The following is a 22887-nucleotide window of genomic DNA, read 5'->3' as shown; positions in this document are numbered from 1 at the left end:
TGACCTGTCAAGGCCGCACGCCTGCAACCATGTAGGCCTCTCTTAGCAAACCTGTCCCTTTGGGGCAGCTCTTCCTGCCTGCTTGTGTCTATGCAAGTATACTTTACTTTTCTAACCCTTTTCCTAATAAACCTGCTTTTTAAATATAAAAAAAAAAATAAAATCACACCAATAGGTAGAAAATTTGCCTCTTATAGTGAGTGACTTCTTTGCCCAGCGGAATGAAGCAGGTCCTCCCTTGGGTTAGACAAAGCGTTCTTAGCTATAACACCCACAACCACAAACCAAGGGCAGGAAAAAAACTGATAATTTGGACTTGATCAAAAATGAAAACTTTTACACCCACAACCACAAACCAAAAGCAGGAAAAAAAAATGAAAATTTGGACTTGATCAAAAATGAAAACTTTTACACCCACAACCACGAACCTAGAGCAGGGAAAAAAAAATAGTAATTTGGACTTGATGAAAAATGAAAACTTTTACACCTACAACCACAAACCAAGAGCAGGAAAAGAAATGATAATTTGGACTTGATCAAAAATGAAAACTTTTACACTTCCAAACATGCTACTAATAAAGTGAAAGGACAAGTCACAAATTTGGAGAAAATATTTGCAAATCAGGTGTTTAATAAAAGGCTTGTATCAAAATAAGAATTCTTGAAATTCAATAATAAGAAAACAACCCTAGTGAAAATGAGCAATTTTCACAGGAAAATGAATTATTTTCACAGGAATTTTATTAAAGATGGTTTAGGAATAATTAATAAGCACATATAAGAAGCTTAATATCATTAGTCATTAGAGAAAAGCTAGTTAAAACCATAAGGAGAGACACTTCACATCCATTAGGATTGCTATGATAAAATAAATACAGTTGTGTTGGTGAGCATGTAGAAAAACCAGAGCCTTCATACCCTGTCAGTAGAAATGTCAAGTAGTATAGTCATTTTGGAGAAAAATTTGGCAATTTCTTAAAAAGTTAAACATAAAATTACCATATATCCTAGCTATTCCACTCCTAGGATCTATCCAAGACAAATGAATGCATATGGGCTTGTATATGAATATTCATGGCAGCATCATTCATAATATCCAAAAAATAAAAACAGTCCAAATGTCCACCAGTTGGTTAATAAATAAACTAAAAGGTTCATACATTTGAACACATTGGTGTTCCACAGTTCCAGACAGTGGAACGCTATTCAATGTGGATGAATCACAAAGCCATTATATTAAGTTAATGAAGACAGTCAATGGACCACAGAGTGTGTGATTCATGTCTTTGAACAGTGCAGGAAAGGCAAATCTAGAGACAGCATATAAATTAGTGGCCCCTCAGACTGAAGGTGGGAATGGTGGGTGACTGCTAATGGGTACAGGGATCTCCTGGGTGATAAAAATGTTCTAAAACTGGTCTACAGTGGTGGTTGCATGCCTTGCCACTTACTACAAATATACCATTGTGCATTTGAAGCAGGTGTATTGATGGTTTATAAATGACACCTCAATAAAGTTGTTTCCAAAAATTGGGTCTGTCCTATTAGTCTGTAAGTTTTTGCCTACGTTTTTAAGAATTAATGGGTATTCAAAAGTTTTGGTTCATTTTTTGATGCTGACTCCAGTTTGCATTATAAAATAGAAATGAAAGAAATACATTTGGAAAAAATATATCGTTTTACCGTATGTGTATGTATGTGTACCGTGTGTATGGATGAAATTTATACTGATCAGAAATAACAGTTATTCCCAGAGGCTGTAGAACATGATACCGTATTGATCACGTATTAAGTCACACAGAAAAGCTAAACAAATTCTAAAAATCAGGTTGTTGTTTTTTCAGGAAAACAAAATGCGTTTGGTTGTGACCAGAAAGTCTGTAGAACGCACTTTGAAAAAACACCCTGCCTTAAGTCTTCATGGTTTTGTTTTTCCAAAGAAATTCAGCAATCTGTACATTTATCCCCACTTCTGCCAAGAAAGCTAAGAAGTTTAAAGCCTGATAGGCTCCTTGCCCTTCCTTTAGTTTCATTAGATTCTATTTTGTCTCATTCCTGTTGATTTAAAGACAATTCCCTGGGCAATTCTGTCTCATTTCTTCTAAGTGTTTACTTCCCTTGCTTAAAAAAAAGGATTTCCCCTAAGTTTTATTTCCTTCTTTCCCAACAGCTGGACACACCAGCACTAATGCATTTCTGAAGCAGTGGCTGTTAGCCTCCTGTCCCTGGCCCCCTTCCTTCCCAGGATCACTGGCTGGGCCTCCTCTCTAATTAGAAGAGAGGGCTCCTCTGTGGATGTGGTGGGGACAGCAGTCACTGGTCAACAAATCACAGGGACTTTCATATCACTTCTGGTGAAGGAGAAAAAGCAGGAACTCAAATTGCAGGTAGAAAAGTAGGACCAGAAGCTCAGCAAAGGTTTTTTGTTTGCTTTTGCCTCTGGATTTCCTGAAGAACTTTGCAAAGTCCCTTCACTCAGGGACTATCATGATCCTTCAACTATTCATCTTTTTAAAAAAATATATTTTTCATAGCTTCAATTTTTTCATATCCTTGTCCTTGACCTTTTTTTTTTTAAATCTTGACTAACAACAACAAAATTCTTGGCCTAACTGGAAGTCAAAAGAGTCAGATTGAAAGGTTGGCATTCCTGCTCTACCCCCATCCCTTATATCTCCTGGCCAACTATCCATACTACTTTCATGAACTGCGCTCTTAATTTCTCTGCTTCCTTCTCCCCCCTCCAGCCCAAATCTAAATACAGACAAAAATGGATGAAGCAGATCAAGGGTACTATCTTCCAGTTAAGAAATTAATATGTCTTGAGGATGCAATTTACAGCATGGTGACTACAATAAGTAATACTATATTATATATCTAAAAGTTGCTGCTAGAAGTTCTCATCACATGGAAAAAAATTATAACTAAGTGTGATGGATGTTAACTAGAGTTATCGTGATCATTTTGCAATATATAAATATTCAGAATCAATACATATAGAGAATCATTAGTTGGTATACAACTACAATTAAAAAATGTTATATGTCAATTAAATCTCAATAACACATTTTAAATAAAACAAATCTAAAAAAAAAACTATAGGCTAATTGTGACCTTATTTGTCTTTCAGCTCCTGCTGCAGAATGATAAAGTGGATTAGACTATGTCTGCCATTTTGAATCCAGGTACAGAATCAGAAGATGTTTTGACATTATTAAAGGGGTATAGGTTTGGGTGCCTCAAGTTACCTGGTAGGAAGAAGGAATATTTCTGCATTCTGTTTAATAGAAGGATTGCCACCTATGTCCCATGCTTGAGGAGAATTTTGAGCACACCCCAGTGAGAACTCTGGAGTCCTAAACTGGCCCTGGTGTGCACAAGGGGATTCTAGCAGGGCTGGAGCAGTACCTTCACAGAGCAACAAGCTCAGTGTCCTAGCACAGTGACTTTCTGCCCAAGTACACTGGCACTTAAACCTTTAGGAATGAAACATTGAGATACTGAATAAGCAATTTGCAAAACCACCTAAGTTATTTGCAAAGGAATGTATTTATTTCTCTACCAAGCAAAGAGTTAAATTTAGCAAAAACAAAATACAGATGGCAGGTGGCAAGTGGGAACCTTCTGGAGTGTTTTATATGCTCCGGATCTGGATTTGGATGGCAGTTATACGGGTACAAGAGTATGTAAAAAATTATGAAGGGGAGCACTTAGAATCCTTGCACTTAATACTTGTTATATACCTCAATGTAAACTTTTTTAAAATAGAAATGGACTGTGGTGATGTTTGCACAACAATGTGAAGTTCTTAATGTCACGGAAATGTAGCTTAGAATGGAACATTTTATGTAAAATGTACCATAACAAAAAAATGAAAATGCACATGATTTATTGAATACAGCTCACTGTCATATATTAAAGTATGCTAATTAACAAGGATGATAGCAGTTACCCTTCTAAGTAGATAAAAAGCCGCCTCTCTGCCTGGAGAATTTGCCTTGGCTCCATGTTCATTTTCCCAAGTTGCTTCCTACCCAAAAGCTATAATCTCTATTCAAAAATGGAATAATATCTGCCAATGTGGGTTCTGTCGGGCCTCCTCTGACCCTGACCTGACCCAGCCCTCATATTCTCCCCTGCATGTGTGGACTTCCAGGGTTGGGGGAAGCTGAACAAAGGGCTTGGGGTCAAGGGGAGGGCAGGGTGCAGAGCAGGGCACAAGGGGTGGTGGGGGAGAGGCCCCAGCCAGTATCTCTGCCCTCCTCCTCTCTCTGGCTTCCCCTCACCTCTCCTCCCCCAGCCAGAGGCAGGAGGAGGACTGCAGACTTTCAGATGGGAAAAGGACCCTAGGTCATCAAATTCCACCTCCTTATTTTGATCTTATTTCATTTCATTTTTCCTTGAGACAAACACAGCACCATGAGGTGAAACGGTGTTTCCAAGATCACAGTGTCCAGACCCCTGATGTTCTTGCTCTCTGCTGCTCCTGCGTCCTTCTTCCTCCTCTCCCTCACCTATGCACCAGGGCATTTTCCAACAACTTTATTGAGTCATAGTTCACGTGTCATAAAATTTGCCCACTTCCAGTGTTCAAGTCAATGTTTCTTGATGTATTCAGAGTTGGGCAACCACATCAAGTTTAAAACATTTTCGTCACCCCCAAAAGAAACCCTGTTCCCATTAGCAGTCATTTCCCATTTCCTCCCAATGCCCCAGCCCTAGGAAACCATTCATCCAGAAATTTGCCTTTGCATACGTTTCATTTAAATGGACTCATACAATTCGTGGCCCTTTGTGACTGGTTTCTCTCCCTTAGCATGATGCAGTCCTCCAGACAATTTAGTTGTTCTTGTCAAGGTAGATGGCATAAAAGGGCCGAGGGGAGAATGAGAAAGTGACTTCTGAAGGCTACAACATGGCAACATATTGAGATGAAGGCTAGAAGTGGTTCCCTACTGTGTACCACACACCTTGGCAGGTAGACGTGTTCTACTCACAGTGTCATTTCATTTAATTGTCACTATCTGGGAGCATCGCTGCCCCTGATTCAGACGTAAAGACTGAAGAGGAACTCAACTGTTTTTCCAGGAGAATGCAGGTGTAAGAAGCAGAACAAGGACAAGAATTCAAGTGCGTCTGGTACCAAAGCTCACTGTCTTTCATTCAACCAGGTGACCTCTCAAGCAGCCAGATTCTAAAGGCGGGTATTTCACCAGCATATTGGTGGATGACTAAGGGTCAATGGGGGAAAAAAAATGATGATCACTGTGTTTTGAGTCTTTTATTTCCCTCGTTCAGTTTCCTCATTCAACAGCCATACATTTCTCATTGTAGTACTACTTTTAGAAGCAACGGAAGGAAAGGGGTACTTGTCCAGTGTTGGGGCTTGGAGAAGTGTGGTGCATCTGAGCAGTGGATACAGGAAAGCATCTAAATTCAATGAGCAAAAGGTAAGTGCAGAACAGTCTCATGCCGCCTTTTGTATAAAATGTGTGTGCGTGGTGGGAATGGAGAATAAGCACACAGGTGTTTGCCTGTGTATGCACACAATAACTCAAAAATATCTCAAACAACATGAAACAGTGATGCCTTTCTGGAAGGGAACTGAGTGATGGGGCACAGTGGTAGAAACGTCATAATTCATTTTTAAAACTCTTTTACTTTTTGAATGCACATATATATTTAAATCCAATCATTCATGCCAGGGCATAACAGGTCCTGGTACTGGGGATATAGCTGTGAAAAAGACCAACCAGAAAGATGGAATAAAATTCATATCTCCCTTGATTTGAGCATCCAAAAAAGCAGTTCAAAGATCAGTTCTCCTGACACCAACAACTCCTTTAGAAACAGGAATCATCCTTTTTTTTCCCCCTCTCATTTTCTATGGCACTTACAGTCTGCATCACACTTAGCAAAGGTTACCTGCTCAAAACTTTGTTCTGTTTGCCTAGTTCCCCCGTTAACGGAGCTATTGCTATTCACACAATTGCCCTAGAAAGACCCATTCCCAGAAGCCTCTTGTTCCCAGTGCCCCAATCTGAGGGACAAGAGATGCAAACATACCTTTCTAGAACATATTAGGAATGTGAGCCTGGGTCCAACTCCTGCTGTAGCCCCCCCCCCTCCCATTTTCTTTTGTTTCTCTTAGCTTAGGCAAATCCTTGGCCTCTATGTACTGCAGGTTCATCAATAAAATGAGTTCAATGACAGGACTGTTGTGATAAGTCAATGAATTAACATATAAACCGCGGATAATAGTGTCAGGCACGTAGAGAGCTCTGTGATTATTAAGTATTCCTATTATCTGTAGTCCTTCCCTCCCTGCCTGCCATCCCCGGCACCGCAGGTCCAGCTAAATTCACTTTACCTTCACCTATTGTACTCTCAAGTGCATCTGTAACTTTATGTACCCGCTTGCCTCCGCCACCTGTGTGGCAAGACTGGGCTCTCAGCATAACCCTCCTCCGCCTACCGCCCCCACCCGGCTCCTGGCGTCTGCCTCTCTCCCCAACTTTTCTCCCTCACCCTCCTGCCTCTCCCCCTCCCCCCTCCCCAGCTCTCCCCGCCCCTCCCCCTCCCCTCCCCCTGTCCCCACCTCTCCCTCCTCCCCCACCTCTCCCCACCTCCTCTCCCCCCCACCCCCCTCCAGCTTTTCCCCTCAGCTCTCCCCCCAATCACCCCCCCACCTCCCATGCTACTTCCCCTCCCCCCCATCCTTTTGGGTCCCTAAAACACTTTGTGCTGAACACTAGCTACGTGACCATATCCCTGGTAATCATGAGATCTGCCAGGAGAGGGCCTATGTCACATTCACTAACTCACTGGCCAGCATGAGCCTGAGAGGAGAGAGGGAGACTAAGAACCGCCATTTTAGGTTAAGCTCCCATTCTTAAAAGGCTTTAGGTATACTTCCAAATGCCTTATCCCATTTGGACAGATCTTTGTTTTGTAAAAATCATACTGGGAGCCCCAAATATTAGGAGTCTGCAGCATATTTTTTAAGTAAAGGACTAGATAGGAAATATTTTAGTCTTTATGGGCCGTACAGCATCGGCTGAACACCGGGCTTGTCCCTCCAAAGCAGCTACAAGCAGTATACATATAGGAAGGGCTGTCGAGAGTTAGTTAGGCCTATTCATGTGAGGAGATCCCTTAGACCTCACATACAGGAAGACACTACTAGACAATCATTGTGGAAGGGGCGGCTCAGAAGTCTCCTTTCCTGCTCAGAACCCTCCCACAGTACATGTTAACAAGATGGCACCCTTCATGTGGGGGAGCAGGCAGTGCTGCTTCAACATGGCGCCCACCTCGCAGGGGCAAGCCTGGCGGCGACGCTGGGAGAGTCCCTGCCAATGGCATTTTCCTTGGGGAATCCCGGAAGAAGCACAGAAAATCACACTTTGCCTGTCAAAGTGTGCTGATTCATGGCATCCTGTGATTGTTTTCTTGTTTTCCCCAGCTTTTATTATTTATGATTTAAATAATAATAAATAAAAATATTCCAACCTTGTGTCCAGCAAGGCTTCTGGAAGCAAAGGAAGGGTTTTGTACTCCGTTTGAGTCTATTAAAGAAGACAGGGTTCTTTAACTAAGGAGACGCTAGGACAGCAAAGAATAATGGAGGATGGAAAAAATGGCACCTCGGGGTGGTGCAGTGGGTTGAGCGCAGCGCTGTAAGGCTGTCCTCAGCCTCTTCAGTGCGGGTTCGATTCCCGGCCGGCCAGGGAGAGTTCCACATGGCGTGGCAGATCTCTCCTGTCTCGCCCGCTGCTCCCCTCAGCAGTGTATTTCGGTCTGTCTGCCTGTTCTGCTCCCTGCTCTGTCTCTGGTGAATCCTCTCACGCTCCGCGCCTCTGGCCTGTACTGCAGCTCTTGTATAAAAATAAATAAATCTTTAAAAAAAAACCAAAAACTTGCAGGGCGGAGTCCAGGATGCATGCCCCCATTAGGAGAGAGTCCAAATCCCCCTTAGATGATCTAATTCTAGTTTGCATCGGTGTGCCATCCCTGCATCATTTATCCAAATACAGCTCTCCGGAAAGCTTGCTTCTTCCATGTAGTCTCCATGGCTAACTTCTAAGCTCAGTAGCTCTTAACGTCACCATTTAATTGGCAATAAATTCTGCATCAACTCAATACCTCTCTTGAATGGAATTGTTACTCTTGTTTTCTGTGGCGAGATTATTTCACTAGTTTTCTTGTCCCCCTTTGAGAACCAGAAATAGGCTTTTTAGTGTTCCCGAGCCGATCGTTGAGGATGCTTTTAACCTTTCAAGTTACGGCAGCCAACCCTAATAATAACCATATAACCAAACAATCAACTGAAGCAATATTTATTCAGTGTCTATGTGAATAAAAATTTCATTTTATCATTAAGGTGGCTTTAAAATAATTTATGTCAATAATTACATTGATTAAGGTTAGGCAAATCCTTAGATACCACAGTCATTCTCACTATTATGCTTCTCGGATTATCATTCTTTTATTTTTTTTTTTTTTAGAAATTAGGTAAATTTTTGTTTTTCTAATTTACCTCTAAAATTAAGTATAGTTTTCTTTCATTCATTGGTAAAGAGTCTCCTTTGGGGAAAAAAAAAGCTTGAAAAAATACACAATAGCTGATAAATATGTGTCTGCTAAAGGTTTCAATTTTTAAACTTTGAATCAGTCACAAAATATTCATTTTACTATTCCAACTCTCTAGCCCATGTAAATGGACTATGGTGAAAATGCCTGCTTACTTACATTGTAATTTATCTTAGAAGTATTAACACTGCTAACTTATCTGTTTGGCTTGTTTTTATTTTGTTAACAAACTGAGAAATCAGCATGTTGGTGGCTATTGAGCCCAGTGGAGGATGTATTTGAACACCTTTGTTGATATACATTTTAACTTCAAATTCATTTGAAACTCTACAATGAAATTTTATTTCAGGATTTGTTTCCACTATTTCTTCTGTTCTTTTAAATTACTGAGGAGGGCATAGGAAAACTCTTGAAAGATTTAATTTACCAGGGAATCAATTGTATAAGAAAGTATTTAAATAAATAGGTGGTAACTTAGAATGGATTATTAAATTTAAAAAGTAATCATTTTCATTTTCAAATGGCCAGTAAAAATAAAGCATTTGTAAATTAATATCTAAAATAGTAATTTGATATTTATTCTTCACAAATATCAAATTGTGTGTGTGTGTGTGTGTGTGTGTGTGTGTAGTTTTCCCCCATCAAATTAAACTTTGGATATTTTTAAAAACAGGCTTCTTGAAATTTTAAGAAATTGACCTACCAAGAAAACACAATAGTAAGTATTTCTTTCTTTCTTTTTCAGCTGATGGGAAAGTGTCAGGAGGCTGTTGATAATTTCAGAACAGCAGTTGATTCTGCAATTCATCTGAATTATCATGAAAATACATTTTTACCTTCTCTGGATTACAAGTGTATTTTCTTTGCATCATATCATTTAACTTGCATCATGTTTAGTGATTTCTCTAAAGAACTTACTTTCCTTTTTAAATATCAAACCATTTACATTTTAATAATTTTATTATGGAAAAAATCTAGGATGTCTATACTCAAACAGAGTGAGGAACTAAACATAATTAAATCTTTTGTTGATAACTTACAGGGCATTACTTTTTTTTTTTTTAATTTTTTTAAAGATTTATTTATTTATTTATACAAGCACTGGGTACAGTCAGAAGCGCAGGAGGGTGAGAGAATTCACCAGGGCCAGAGCGGGGAGCAGAGCAGGCAGAAGGACCGAGGTACACTGCTGAGGGGAGCAGTGGGCAGCAGGAGAGGTCTGCGCGCCATGTGGGACCCTCCTCCGGTGGCCGGGGAGCAGCCAGGGATCGAACCAGCGCTGCAGAGGCTGCGGGCAGCTTCGCAACCCAGCGCTCAACTGCTGCGCCACCGGGGAGGCCCAACTTTTGAAAATCACTCAATGTACTGATTTATGAAACAGTGCCAGTCCTGGTAGACCCCCAGTGATACATTCAGGAGGTCTGACTAATTCAGACCTGGCTTGGCTGCTTATGGCTGTACTGTCTCCTCCCTGCCATCAGCTCTCAGCTTTCTATTGGGTCATTGTGCAGCTTCTGAAAGTCCACCTTACTAAGCCCTTTCATCTAAGAGCCTGAGGCTGGCTCTAGGTGCTCAGATTGCTTGAGGGCCATGTGCTTTGGGATATTTGCTACTCAAAGGCATTGTCATTTACTTCTATGTTCCAGATTGGGCTCCTAATTACTGACTTTGTTGGGACAGTTTACTTGGAAGAGGCTAGCAAATTTCCCTGATCCTAAAGCCTACTCCTAGCTTCCCTCATTCTCATCTGTGCTTCAAATTTCCTCCTACAGAATTCTAGAACAATAGCTCACAGTTATAGGTACTTATGCTCTTCCAATTATCTAAACTCTTTACATACTTAAGTCATTTCATTAAAACACTTTCTTAGTTTATTTCCAATTTCCAAATAAGGAATGGGAGGCACAAAGAGTGACTTGTCCAAGGACACACAGCTGGTAAATGGCAAAGCTGGCATGCTAATACAGACAGCCTGAGGTGCACGGCCTATAATCCTATACAGCAGGCATTAGAGGATTCTGGCCACAGCCCACTGTCCATGTGGATATTGGTGGGAATTAAAATGCATCAAGCAAGGTGACTGGTAATTAGTTTTCAATGCTGTAACCTCAGGCCTGGCTGTCATCCTGAACAACTATCAATCATTGTTCAGTTGAAGTATTATCTGCCTTCAAATTCTTTTTTATTTTTATTTTTTTTTTGCCTTCAAATTCTTTCTGTTCCTCCAATCCAAACTACAGTTAGTGTCAGCTACCAACAGCGATAGAGCTCAGTCTGTGTGGCAGATTTGGTTCTGCACACTTTGCACTGAATCTTAGGAAATGATCATGTCCTCTTAAAGACTAAAGGACTTCATATCACCCAATGATTGGCAGACCCAACACTTTCATTTCTCAAACACCTCAAGGACAAAAATCTCCATCATTCTCCACTAGTCTATAGGATAGAAGCCAAATTCTTTACTCACCAGCAAGGTACCATGCTATCTTTCCAACCTTATCTTCCACCGGGCTCCAGCTTGACTCTTCTGTTCCAGACTGGCATGTCTGTACCATCTCCCCCAACCCATAGGTGGGCTTCCAATGCCTAACCTTCCATCCACCATTCCCACAACCTAGAATGTCTCCTCCTCTCTTCTGTATTGACTCAAATCCTCTGTGGCTACAGGACACAGTTCCATCGTCCTTGTCACACCAGCTCTTAGTACAGTAAATGCTAATGTCCTGCCAGTTTCACATTTCCCTTGATTCCTACCAGTCACACCAATCCCTGGGACAGTGAGCAGACACAGTTCCATACCAGATCTTCAGTTGCAGCAGGCTGGCTCACAGCTCCACACGAAACACTGGAGTTGAATATTTTGACTTATGCAGTATCTCACTGCATAGATATAGTCAGAGACACCACGGAGAATTTTCTCTATGACCAGTTGTATCAAAACTTGGGGAAAAATGACTTTCTGTGGACAAATGTGAAGTTGATGAAATTTATCACTGATGCCTTCGAATAAGTTCTTCCATCTTGTGCTTCTATATCTTGCTTTCTCCCTATTTTTTTTCTTTCCAGTATGTAAATAATATCAACAGACATATTATTGTGTGCTAGTTATTTTTCTAAGCACTTCACCAGTATCAACTAATTTAGTCTTCCTAAAAACCCTTAGGGGTATTATCACTCACCCCCCCCCTTATAATTCACCCCCTTCATCTGTGACTCAGATGAGGATACTGAGTCACAGAGAGGCTAAGAAATTTATATACAGTCACACAGCTGGGATTCAAAGCTAGGCATTTAATTATGATGTTTATTGTCTTACCAATAAAATAATGTATTATTTTCTGATGATGAAAACTGTACCTGCTAAGTGTTAAAAAAGTCAGGAAATAAAGTGTAAGGAGAATATCATCCATATTCCTATCACCCATGGAAAATTAAAGATATACACACTAGCTCCTATTTTCAGGAGTTTTTGTTTTTTCTTTTAGTTCAATATTTTACACAGCTTCATCGTGGCATAATTTATATACAACAAAATTCTCATTTTAGTCATACAAAGCATTGCAGTAAATTTTCTAAGTTTTGCACATTACCACAATCCAGTTGTAGATCATTACATTATCCCAAAAAGATTCCTTATAGCCTCTGCACTCATTCCCTCCTCCCACTCCCACCCCCTGGCAACTACTACTCTGTTTTCTCTATATATTAATTTGCCTTTTCTGGACATTTCATGCAGATAGGTTCTTACAATTTGTGATATTTTGAATCTGATTTATTTTATTTAGCATAATGATTTCAAAGTTCATTATTGTGGTAGCATATGTCACTACATCCTTTTTGATAACTGAATAATATTCCATTGTATGGAATATCACATTTTGTTTATTCATTCAATCATTGATGGACATTTGGATTGTGTCAAATGAATACTACTATGAATACTCATATGCAAGTCTTTGTTTTGGTTTTTTTTTAAGATTTATTTGTTTATTTGTATAAGCACTGGGTACAGTCAGAAGCGCCGGAGGGCGAGAGAATTCACCAGAGCCAGAGTGGGGAACAGAACAGGCAGACTGACGAAATACACTGCTGAGGGGAGCAGCAGGAGGCAGGAGGGTCTGCGCACCATGTGGGACCCTCGCCCACGCCAGGGATCAAACCGGCGCTGCAGAGGCTGCAGGCACCTTCACAACCCAGCGCTCAGCCGCTGCGCCACTGAGGAGGCCCTATGTAAGTCTTTGTGCAGGCGCATTTTAATTTCTATGGATTTCTATGGGAAAGATATGTAGGAGTGGAATTATTGTCATCAGGTTTTCCAAAGTGGCTGTACTATTTTACATTCCCACCAGTAATGTATGAGAATTCTAGTTTCTCCACTTTCTGGACAATACTTGCTACTTGCTGTCTTCTTGTTTTGCATTTCCCTAATGACTAATGATATGAAGCATCTTTCTATGTGCTTATTGGGCATTTGAGTATTTTCCTTCATGAAATGCCTATTAAAAATTTTGCCCATTTTTCAGTTGGATTGCTTGTCTTTTCATAATTGAATTGCAAGATTTCTTTACAGAGTAGGTGTAAGTCCTTTTTCAGATATGTTTTCCAAATATTTTCTCACAGTCTGTGACTTTACTTTGTTAATGGTAGTCTTAATGGCATAAAAGTTTTGAATTTTGATGTCCAATTTATCAATTCATTTTCTTTTATCTCTTGTGCTTTTGGTATCACATCTAAGGAATCTTTGCCTGACCCTGACATGTTATAGAATTGACCCCCTCCTCCCCTCCCATCAGCACATCTTGGACATCTTTTAAAGTCGGTAAATACAGATCTGTAGTATATTTTTTCCTAGCTTTGGCTTCTGGAAAGGAGGGTGAAAGGGCTAGACTCAAAAAATATCCCGGATGACTCCATTTATCCTTGGGGACCTTGCTATTTTCCTTTTGTTTCATCTAGTATTTCTTTTTTTTTTTTTAAGAGGCATGTATTTTTATTTGTTTGTTTGTTTGTTTATACATGCACTGGGTACAGTCAGAAGCATGGGAGGGTGAGAGAATTCACCAGAGCCAGAATGGGGAGCAGAGCAGGCAGAAGGACCGAAGTACACTGCTGAGGGGAGCAGTGGGCGGCAGGAGAGGTCTGCGCGCCATGCGGGACCCTCCTCTGGTGGCCGGGGAGCAGCCGGGGATCGAATCGGCGCTGCAGAGGCTGCGGGCAGCTTCGCAACCCAGCGCTCAACTGCTGCGCCACCAGGGAGGCCCTTCATCTAGTATTTCTATCTAATATCTCCTCTCTCTGTTTTGTGAATAAAAATTTAACTAAGATTTTACCTTCATCATAACATTTTATGTTTTAATAGATTGGTCAACAGATTCCTAGCCCCAAATTTCCTGTAGGCTTAAATTCCTCCATCACAGATCCTAGTGATGAAATGAATGAAAATACACCTTTCTCATGATTTGAGATTTGATTGGCTGCTGCTTTCTGCATCTCCTTCACTCATTAAGCCTAGACTGGCCTTGAGAATGATTCCGCTCCAGTTTACATATTAATATGTAAATATGAAAAAATAGTGAATAATAGCTATTATCAATAACTTGTGTGCTTTTTAATGGAAGATATTAGGGATATTTCTGCAAAAAGTTAGTGGTGATATTTAACAAGTTCTAGAATGGGGTGAATAGTTGCATTCTGGCCCCTGTCAGCAAAACTTCACTGCTTGCAGTGATTGTATTGTGTATTGTGGGTATGAGATATTGTGGGAAGCTATAAGTTTCTTCATGAAATAATTTTCAGACAACACTGATGGAAAAAATTCAAGCTGAGGGTAAGACCCTGTGAGAGGGTCTTCAGAATAACAGGGAAGGCAGGCTAGAAGATTTCAGAGCTCAGTACTGAACTATTGAAAGACTCAAAGGACAACCATCTTAATGGTTGTGTGGTTAACATCTTTTGGAGATGTTAACATTTTTTGTGGTTAACCAGGTGGTGTGGTTAACATCTTTTGGAGACCTAACTACCCGGGGCCTAGATTTTGAAGTTGAAATTAAAACTAGTGAAAAAGCAAGGAAAGTGGAGGGGTGTGGGGGAAGGGCAGGTAGATGTAAGGGCAGTTCTTTGGCTGGACCATGGCCACTGCAAGGTTAGGACCCTTTATATTCTTTGCTCTGGGCCAACAAAGAGCTCCTCCAAGCTGGTAGGTAACTTTATGAAGCCCAGAATCATAGCTTTTTGTCCTTAACTTCTCTTTTTCACATGGAAAACAGTACCCAACAAGAGTAGCCCTCACACTGGAAGAACAAGAAATGGATAAACCAGTTGCTGGACTGAAAAAAATTCAGACATGGGAAGAGCTGAACTTAGAGGCACAGCTGGGTGTGTAGGAAAAATTGATGAGCTGACTTTCCAGGTGGATCTGCTTTGTAAGTGCACAGAGGAAACAAACGTGGCTACTACAGTGGGGTGTGGGGAGCCTGTAAGATGATTGAGGATTTTTGGAGGATTAATGCTATCCAGTAAAATGCACAGATCTCTGAGTGTAGAATGAGTTTTGATAAATGTCTACATGCATGTAGTGACCAACCCTACCCCCAGCAGAGGATTTTTTTTTTAAAAATCTGCTTCAGGAGCCTACAATGCCTAAGTTGAATTTGTCCCAAAGGGAAGAAGCTCTGTGTGCCCAAGAGGCAATAACGCTGGAATTACAGATTTGAAAGTTATTGGAGCCAGTTCGTAGAAATTTTAGGAACAAATGAACAACAGGGCACGAAGGGGTAATGAGCTCAGAAAGGTCCAATCTTTCAAATTTTTGGCCAAACTGAGCCCAAACACTAATATAATCAGGTGTTATTTGCCGTTTAAAGGCAGAGACTTCTCTTTTCTCAGGCTTGCAACTGCATTCCCAAAGTGAGAAAGAAACAACTTTCTGAGTTGGCTTCTTCTAAAGTCTGCCCTAAGGAACTTGGAGAATAGCCTCATGGGGGGAAGGGAGCTAGAGGACCCCACGGGGTGGTTTGCACCTCCTCCAAGCTTTATGCAAGACAACGTGGTCTCGACCTTGGGAGCTCAGCTTCCTCCGTGCAGCACGCTCTGGCAGCTCCTGCTAGGTACCTCGGAGAACACCGCGTCTTACCATCCCCCCGCGTCTCTGCACTCCACGGTGCACTTGCAGCGATTTTGCAGCAAAACCTCCGAGGTGTTTGCAGCCGGTGCAAACTTGCACACTGCTGGAGTGCCCACACCAGAGTTGGGGGTCGGTGGGCGTGTCCGAGCTCCCTGCAGCCCTCTCCCGCCTAGGCAGTCCCGGGAACATTCTGAAAAGTATCCAAATTTCTGCGACGCGCGCGCGCGCGCCAAAAGAGAAAAAGGCACAACCCCCCACCACTCTGGGCGTTGCGTGTCGGGACTTTGCCACTCGTGCTGCACCTCCAGCAGCGGCGCACACGCCTTCTGCGCCTCCTCCCAGAGAGCCTCGCCGTCGGTTGGGCACTTGCCTTGCACCCTCTCCAGATCGGAGAGGTGACCTGAGAGCTCTTGCTCCTCTCTTTGGGGCATCATGCCCAACGACGACGCATTCAGCAAGCCCTCGGCCCCGTCGGAAGCTCAGCACGCCCCGGGGGCACCGCCGCAGGGCAAGGCCGGGGGCTTTGGTAAAGCAGCTGGGGCGCTGCTGGCGACCTCCGGCGGCACTGGGGCCGGGGGCGGCAGCGGCTCCGGTACTGGGGCGTCGGGCATGGGCGCCGCGAGCAAGAAGTCCCCGCGGCTGCCCAAGTGCGCGCGTTGCAGGAACCACGGCTACGCGTCGCCCCTCAAGGGCCACAAGCGTTTCTGCATGTGGCGGGACTGCCAGTGCAAGAAGTGCAACCTGATCGCCGAGAGACAGCGTGTGATGGCCGCGCAGGTGAGTACGGGCGCTCAGGAACTGGGGACAACCCCCACATTTTTGGATAGAGACCTTTGGTGTGGCCCAAGGCGCGAGGGTTCGGGTTTGGGCTCGGAAGGAAAGAAGCAGTGGAATCGGGCGCGCTTGGAGTGCGGGGTTCCCAGGCACGCGCCAGCGCCGCTCTTGGAGAGCCTGGACGTGTCTCCAAGCGGCCCGCGCCGAGGTCTGGAGCTGCGGGGTTTGCTGCGCTCCAGGGAAGTTGCGGGGTTCAGCCGTCTGGGGTGTCCCCGGGTCCCCCTGCAGCTTTTAGAGCCGACAGTTGTGGGGACCCCGGGATCCTGGAGCACGCACCCTCAAACAAGGAATTGGGGCGTTCTCTGCGCAGGAAGGGTCCCTGGATCTCGGGCCCTGACCATAGCGGAGTTGCGGGGTTCTTTTCCAGCGGCCCCAGAATTTTTTCGATTCCCCCCAGCAAAGGAGTACCCCGGACTCGCCCTTCGTGGGTCTCCGGGATCCCCGGGACCTTTTACCCCTCCCCCCTTAGACCGGCAGGCATTTGCGTTTAAATTGGGGAGGGTATTCGCGAGCCTTTTTTGGAGGGTTAAATGGCGACCCGAGCCAGCTGCTGCTTATCCGGGTAACATGTCGGGAACCTTGTTCTGGAAAAGTCGCTGTAATGGACGCCGGCGTGGCGTGGCGTGGTGGTCGGTGCGCTCTTGGCGCACTTTTCGGCCTCGCCCCCCGGGGGAGCCCCGCTGCGCGCCTCAGCCATTTTGAGCGCAGCGGAGGTTTTAGCATTTAAAAGTTTGCTATTCGAGCACAGATTGCTTTGCATGCATTTTATTTTATTTCATTTCATTTCATTTCATTTCATTTCATTTTAATTTTAATTTATTTTTAATTTAATTTAACTTAATTTCTTGCACGTATTTTAAAACACATTAAAGAGGTTTTAAAAAATAAGAACAGGGGGAAAAACGCGGATTTGAGACTTTCCCGGTGCTTCTTAAAGCGTTTTAAAAGCTTAGTACTTTAGCATCTTAACGGAAATAGCTGACTTGTTGGTAGCCTACACTGAGTTTTAGAAGATTCTGTATGTCCTTTCCAGCTAAAAGTGGTTTCCTCTTTTTAAGACTGTTTATTTAAAATGGAAAGATATCAAAGAAACGAGCTGACGATCAACTACTTTTGACTGGGAACGTGAAATGTCTTCCACTGGAAATGATTTAGATGAGAACGTTAGACACGACAGCACACGTGCTGAAAGCATGTATACTTTTAATGTGTACAACAGTAAAAAATTGCTTAAACTAGATTTATTTTGACTTCACAGATTACAAGATCAGGGAAATACATGTTGTTTCCCTTAGTTTCTTCTTTATAGATCTTCAGTTCCATGTGTGATGGACAAAAATATAATGCATTAAAATGCATTAAGTGCATCGCAGTGAGCTTCAGGAAAAAAATTAGGACAGTTAAATTATATCTGTAAGTAGAAGAAAATAGTCTGCTCTTAGTTGGCTTAAATATTTAGTGTGGAGACTATCGGGGGATTTCCTTAAAATGTAATAAAAATACTTATCCAAGTAGAGCCTTACTTTTGAGTAAATTTCATTAGCAGAAGCACTCATGAACAAAGCTACTTGCCATGTTAAAAACAAAAGGGTGAGGATTACATTTATAATATGGAAATACATTTCCAGATCAAAAGGTTTCGTGCTGTGTTAGATGACTTCTGAAATGTATGTAACAACCATTTTTTTAGTCACCTTAAAATAGTTTGAATTTTTTCCTAAGTATATAACTCCTCTTGTGTATAAAATTATTTTCAAATTAATCAACTCTGAACTATAATTTTCCTAAAACGATACATAAATTGTAGGTTTTTTTTGGCTTGCTATGTTGATGTCAACTTTTGGGTGGTGCTTGGGCCTCAGGTGTAAGTATTTCACTTTCTCATTTCTATTACCACTAGTCAATTTCAACAGAAAGTCTCCTTTTTTGTTACATGTGGTAAGCAAAAATGCAATTTATTTTCTTTACATGTCTTTTTCAATCTTTAACAATGTTATTTAAAGGCAAATCAACTGAAGAGGGACCAAGAGAAGTTATTTAAGTGTAATAGATCCCTTTCTTCCACCTGGGATAGCTCTCCTGTCCTTTCTTCCCACTTTAACCTTTCCCTTCTCCGGGAAATCAAGGAATATCAGCCTTTATTCTCCTTTACTTCTCTACTCCACATGCCCCTTCCAGTCCAGAAGTTCCTAAGCAGCCCCTGCCTTTTCAGCCCCTTCATTCTTGCCCATCTAAGACCTATAATCCTATTCTTCAGTTTTAGTTTTAGTACCTCTGGGTGATTCCACAACTTAGCGCCCTTTCTGTCTCTGAATCTCTTCTGTAGGGTTGGTCTATAACCCTCCTACAGTGTTTGCTGCATTTTATCTCACACTGAATTAAATGTTGGTAAGTACCTTGGTATCTAATCTAATCTCCCTATATCTTGCTGGTCACTATTCCCAGTGCGGTGGCTTTTTAACACATTTTTAGAACAAAGGAGAGAGCTCATTCTGCTTCCTTTGTAATCTGCCAGTGCTGATTTCTACTCTTCAGATTGAACCCCTCTGCCTGGCTGACTGAATAGATTTTTCTGATCCTTCTGAGCCAAGACCTTATTTCCCACACCTCTGTGCATTTAGCTGTTTCATGAACATTTTTAAAGCATCTACTATGGACCAGGTGATCTAGCTCTAAACTATTTCTCTGTTTTGGCTGTACATCATTGGGTAGCTTTCAAAAGAAATTAGAGCTTCTCAGCCTCCCCTTTGGAACTAATAAATCTTGATGTCTTCAGTGGTTTGGGCAAAGTGGCACAAGTGATTCTGGATTGCTGGAGAATGACCCTTTTTTTCTGTGCTTCCAGGTGGCTCTGAGAAGGCAGCAGGCCCAGGAGGAAGAGTTGGGGATCAGCCACCCCATCCCACTGCCCAGTGCGGCTGAGCTGCTAGTCAAGAGAGAGAACAATGGCAGCAACCCGTGCCTGATTGAGAATAGCAGCTCCTCTCAGCCGCCTCCGGCCAGTACCCCCACCACTGCTGCTTCAGGTAACCTGGAGGTCTGGGGTTCATGTGGCCAGGCATAGGGAAGAAGAAGGGCTGTGGTTACAGCAACAGTTCTAGGACTGTCCTGAGACACTTAGAGAATACGTTGTGTTTCTCTTTGTTTTTGTTTTTAAGCATCCTTGCTCTGAAGGTCTGTTTTGGCTGCCTCAAAAAGGAAATGGCCATAATTCTAGATTTGGAAGTGTGACGACTTCACTTGATTATTAGTCAAAACTCAATCTGGGACCTCCCCGGTGGTGCAGCACTTGAGCGCTGGGCAGCGAAGCTGCCCGCAGCCTCTGCAGCGCTGGTTCGATCCCTGGCTGCTCCCCGGCCACCTGAGGAGGGTCCCACATGGCGCTGCAGACCTCTCCTGCTGCCCGCTGCTCCCCTCAGCAGTGTACTTAGATCCTTCTGCCTGCTCTGCTCCCCGCTCTGGCTCTGGTGAATTCTCTCACCCTCCCGTGCTTCTGACTGTACCCAGTGCTTGTATAAATAAATCTAAAATCAAATCTTATTTTAAAAAAAAAAAAACTCAATCTGGATAGTCAGAACCACAGAATATCAATGGAATCAGATTCCAGATTTTGCCTCAGTCCACCCCTCCATTTTGGGTTATCTTGGCAGGGGCTAAAGATTCTGTTTCCTAGAACTGAAAGCCCATTTTCTGTGGCTAGGATGGTGTTCATATGGGAAAAGGTCTGAAAAGACCAATCCTCGGTGTCATGTTTGAAGTGTTCTAGGATGGGAGGGGCAGCATGTTCCATTGGCTTAAAATTTTAACATGTGTTAGGACTAACAGGGGTTGTATATATGCTGACTCTAGTTTTATTCTCAGAGTAATTCCATAAGGTAGGAGGTTATGATGCTATTTCACACATGCTGAGATGGAGCAAATTTAAGTGACTGGCTGAGGAAGGATCTGAATCTGCTGCCTGCTCTCAGAAGTGTCAGTGCTTACTGGAGTGAGTCCAAGTTACCTCAGGAATCCTACACTGACCAATATGGAAGCCCCTAGCTGCATGTCATTACTTAAATTAAATTTATCACAGTAAGATAAAATAGAAACTTTCAGCCAAAGAAGATATGTAAACCACAAATAAGCCCATTAAAAGATACTCAGAATCACTGATCACAAGGGAAATGCAAATAAAAATTAAAATGAGATATTACCTGATACCATGAAGATAGCTACTATTTACACACACACACACACACACACACACACGAAAATAACAAGTATTAGTGAGGATGTGGAGAATTTGGAACTTCTGTGCACCGTTGTTTGGAATATAGAATGGAGCAGCTGCTTTGGAAATCAGTATGGTTCCTCAAAAAATTAAAAATTACTCTGTTTTCCAGCAATTTTACTTTTGGGTATTTACCCCCTAGAATTGAAAACAGGGTTTTGGAGAGATTTTTGTACATCCATATTCATAGCCCTTGAGGCCCTTGAGGCCCTTGATTACTATGAGAAATAAGCCTTAGCTTATTTCTCATAGAAAGCTAGTATTGCATCATTCCACTTACATGAAGTTCTCAGAATCACAGAAAGTAAAATGGTGGTTGGGGATGGGAGGCAGGGAGAGTTATTGTTTAGTGAGTCCAGAGTTTAATTTTTACAGGTTGAAAAAGACCTATGAAAGAAATTGTAGCTATTCCACAATAAGAATGTATTTATTACCACTGAACTGTACACTTAAAAGTGGTAAAATTCATGTTAAATGTACTGTTCCACAATAAAAAATCAAAATTACAGTGTAAACACACCAATCTTCAATTGCCCTGGCCACATTTTGACTGCTCAGGAGCAACATACAGCTAAGTGCAACCATATTGGAAAGTGTATTTCCTTCTGTCATAAAGTTCCATTTGACCTCACTGAATGCTGGAGCTCTAATAAATCCACTAAATAAAGGTCTTTGAAATTCTCTTAGCAATTAAATACATGTTTTCCACTTGTACTAAATACATATGCTGAGATTCACAGGCTTCTTTAGAGCCTGCCAAGGTTCATATACAGCTTTACTGAGTGTGCCTTCTTCAGTTTGCTGGGCTTAACCCCTGGGCTGAAGTCAGTGACGAGCTGTACAACTTTGCACATGTAACTTGAGGTCTCTGGGTCTTTTGTTTCTTCTCAAAAATGAGGGAGGAAGCCTTTGAGGGTTTGCAGATTCTGTGAATCTTGACCCTTAGGAAAGAGGAGAAGGTAAGTAGGTGAGAGGTGCAACTGTAGTCGCTGCTTTGCAGGTAGGTGTGTCTGAGTGTTAGTTACTGGGGCTACAGATCCTGTAATTAACAAAGGAGATTACACTCTTTATTTTTTTGGTTTGATTGCTTATAATACAAATTTATAACAGTTTCCAAACTTTGCTTTTCATAGAAAGGAAGGAGTCTATTAATAAGAAATAAGATTTGGGCCTCCCTGGTGGCGCAGGTGGTTGAGCGCAGCATTGTGAAGCTGTCCACAGCCTCTGCAGCGCCAGTTCCATCCGCGCTGGCCTTGGAGCAACCCACATGGCAAGCAGATCTCTCCTGTCCCGCCCTCTGCTCCCCTCAGCAGTGTCTTCGGTCCGTCTGCCTGTTCTGTTCCTGGCTCTATCTCTGGTGAATCCGCTCACCCTTCCAAGCATCTGGCCTGTACCCCGGCTCTTGTATAAATAAAAAATATATCTTTGGAAAACAAAAAAAAAAGAAATAAGATTTTTATATTTTGAGATTTTTTTTAAAGATTTATTTATTTATGCATACAAGAACTGGGGTACAGGCCAGAGATGCGGGGTGGGGGGCGTTGAGAGGATTCACCAGAGACAGAATGGGGAACAGAACAGGCAGATGTACTGAAATGCACTGCTCAGGGGAGCAGCGGGCGAGTCAGGAGAGATCTTCTGAGCCATGTGGGTCACCTCCCTGGCCGGGCATTGAACTTGTGCTACAGTGGCTGCAGACAGCTTTACAGTGCTGCATCGTAACCCCTTGTGCCCCCAGGGAGGACAACCCCCTATTTTGAGATTTTAAATTCTGTCAAAAGCATCAACCCAGGGCCTCCCCTGGTGGCGCAGAGGTTGAGCACTGGGTTGAGAAGCTGCCCACAGCCTCTGCAGCACCGGTTCGATCCCTGGCCACTGGGCGAGGATCCCACATGGCGCGCAGACCTCTCCTGTCGCCCGCTGCTCCCCTCAGCAGTGTACTTCGTCACTCTGCCTGTTCTGCTCCCCGCTCTGGCTCTGGCGAATTCTCTCACCCTCCGACGCTTCTGACTGTACCCAGTGCTTGTATAAATAAATAAATAAATCTTAAAAAAAAAAAAAAGCA

At 42.6% G+C, this 22887-nt stretch overlaps 1 protein-coding gene across 3 annotated transcripts in view; it reads left to right on the top strand.

The window, feature by feature from the left end:
- The first annotated feature begins 15779 nt into the window (after positions 1-15779).
- The window catches only part of DMRT1 (doublesex and mab-3 related transcription factor 1), a 96674-nt gene continuing 89566 nt past the window's right edge, over positions 15780-22887 (top strand). Inside the window, exons 1-2 of one of the 3 annotated variants that reach the window (XM_054688990.1) lie at positions 15780-16492; positions 19395-19575. In XM_054688990.1, coding sequence (XP_054544965.1) covers positions 16148-16492; positions 19395-19575 — 526 coding nt within the window. In that variant the 5' untranslated portion in view covers positions 15780-16147. The remainder of the gene's footprint in view (positions 16493-19394; positions 19576-22887) is intronic. The other 2 variants (XM_037493582.2, XM_037493583.2) reach the window with 2 other exon arrangements.

The sequence above is a fragment of the Talpa occidentalis genome, unplaced genomic scaffold (genome assembly GCF_014898055.3).
Source record: "Talpa occidentalis isolate TD23 unplaced genomic scaffold, MPIMG_talOcc4v2.1 talOcc4.7, whole genome shotgun sequence".
NCBI classification, from domain to species: Eukaryota; Metazoa; Chordata; class Mammalia; order Eulipotyphla; family Talpidae; genus Talpa; species Talpa occidentalis.
This window is presented reverse-complemented; position numbering and strand designations above follow the sequence as displayed.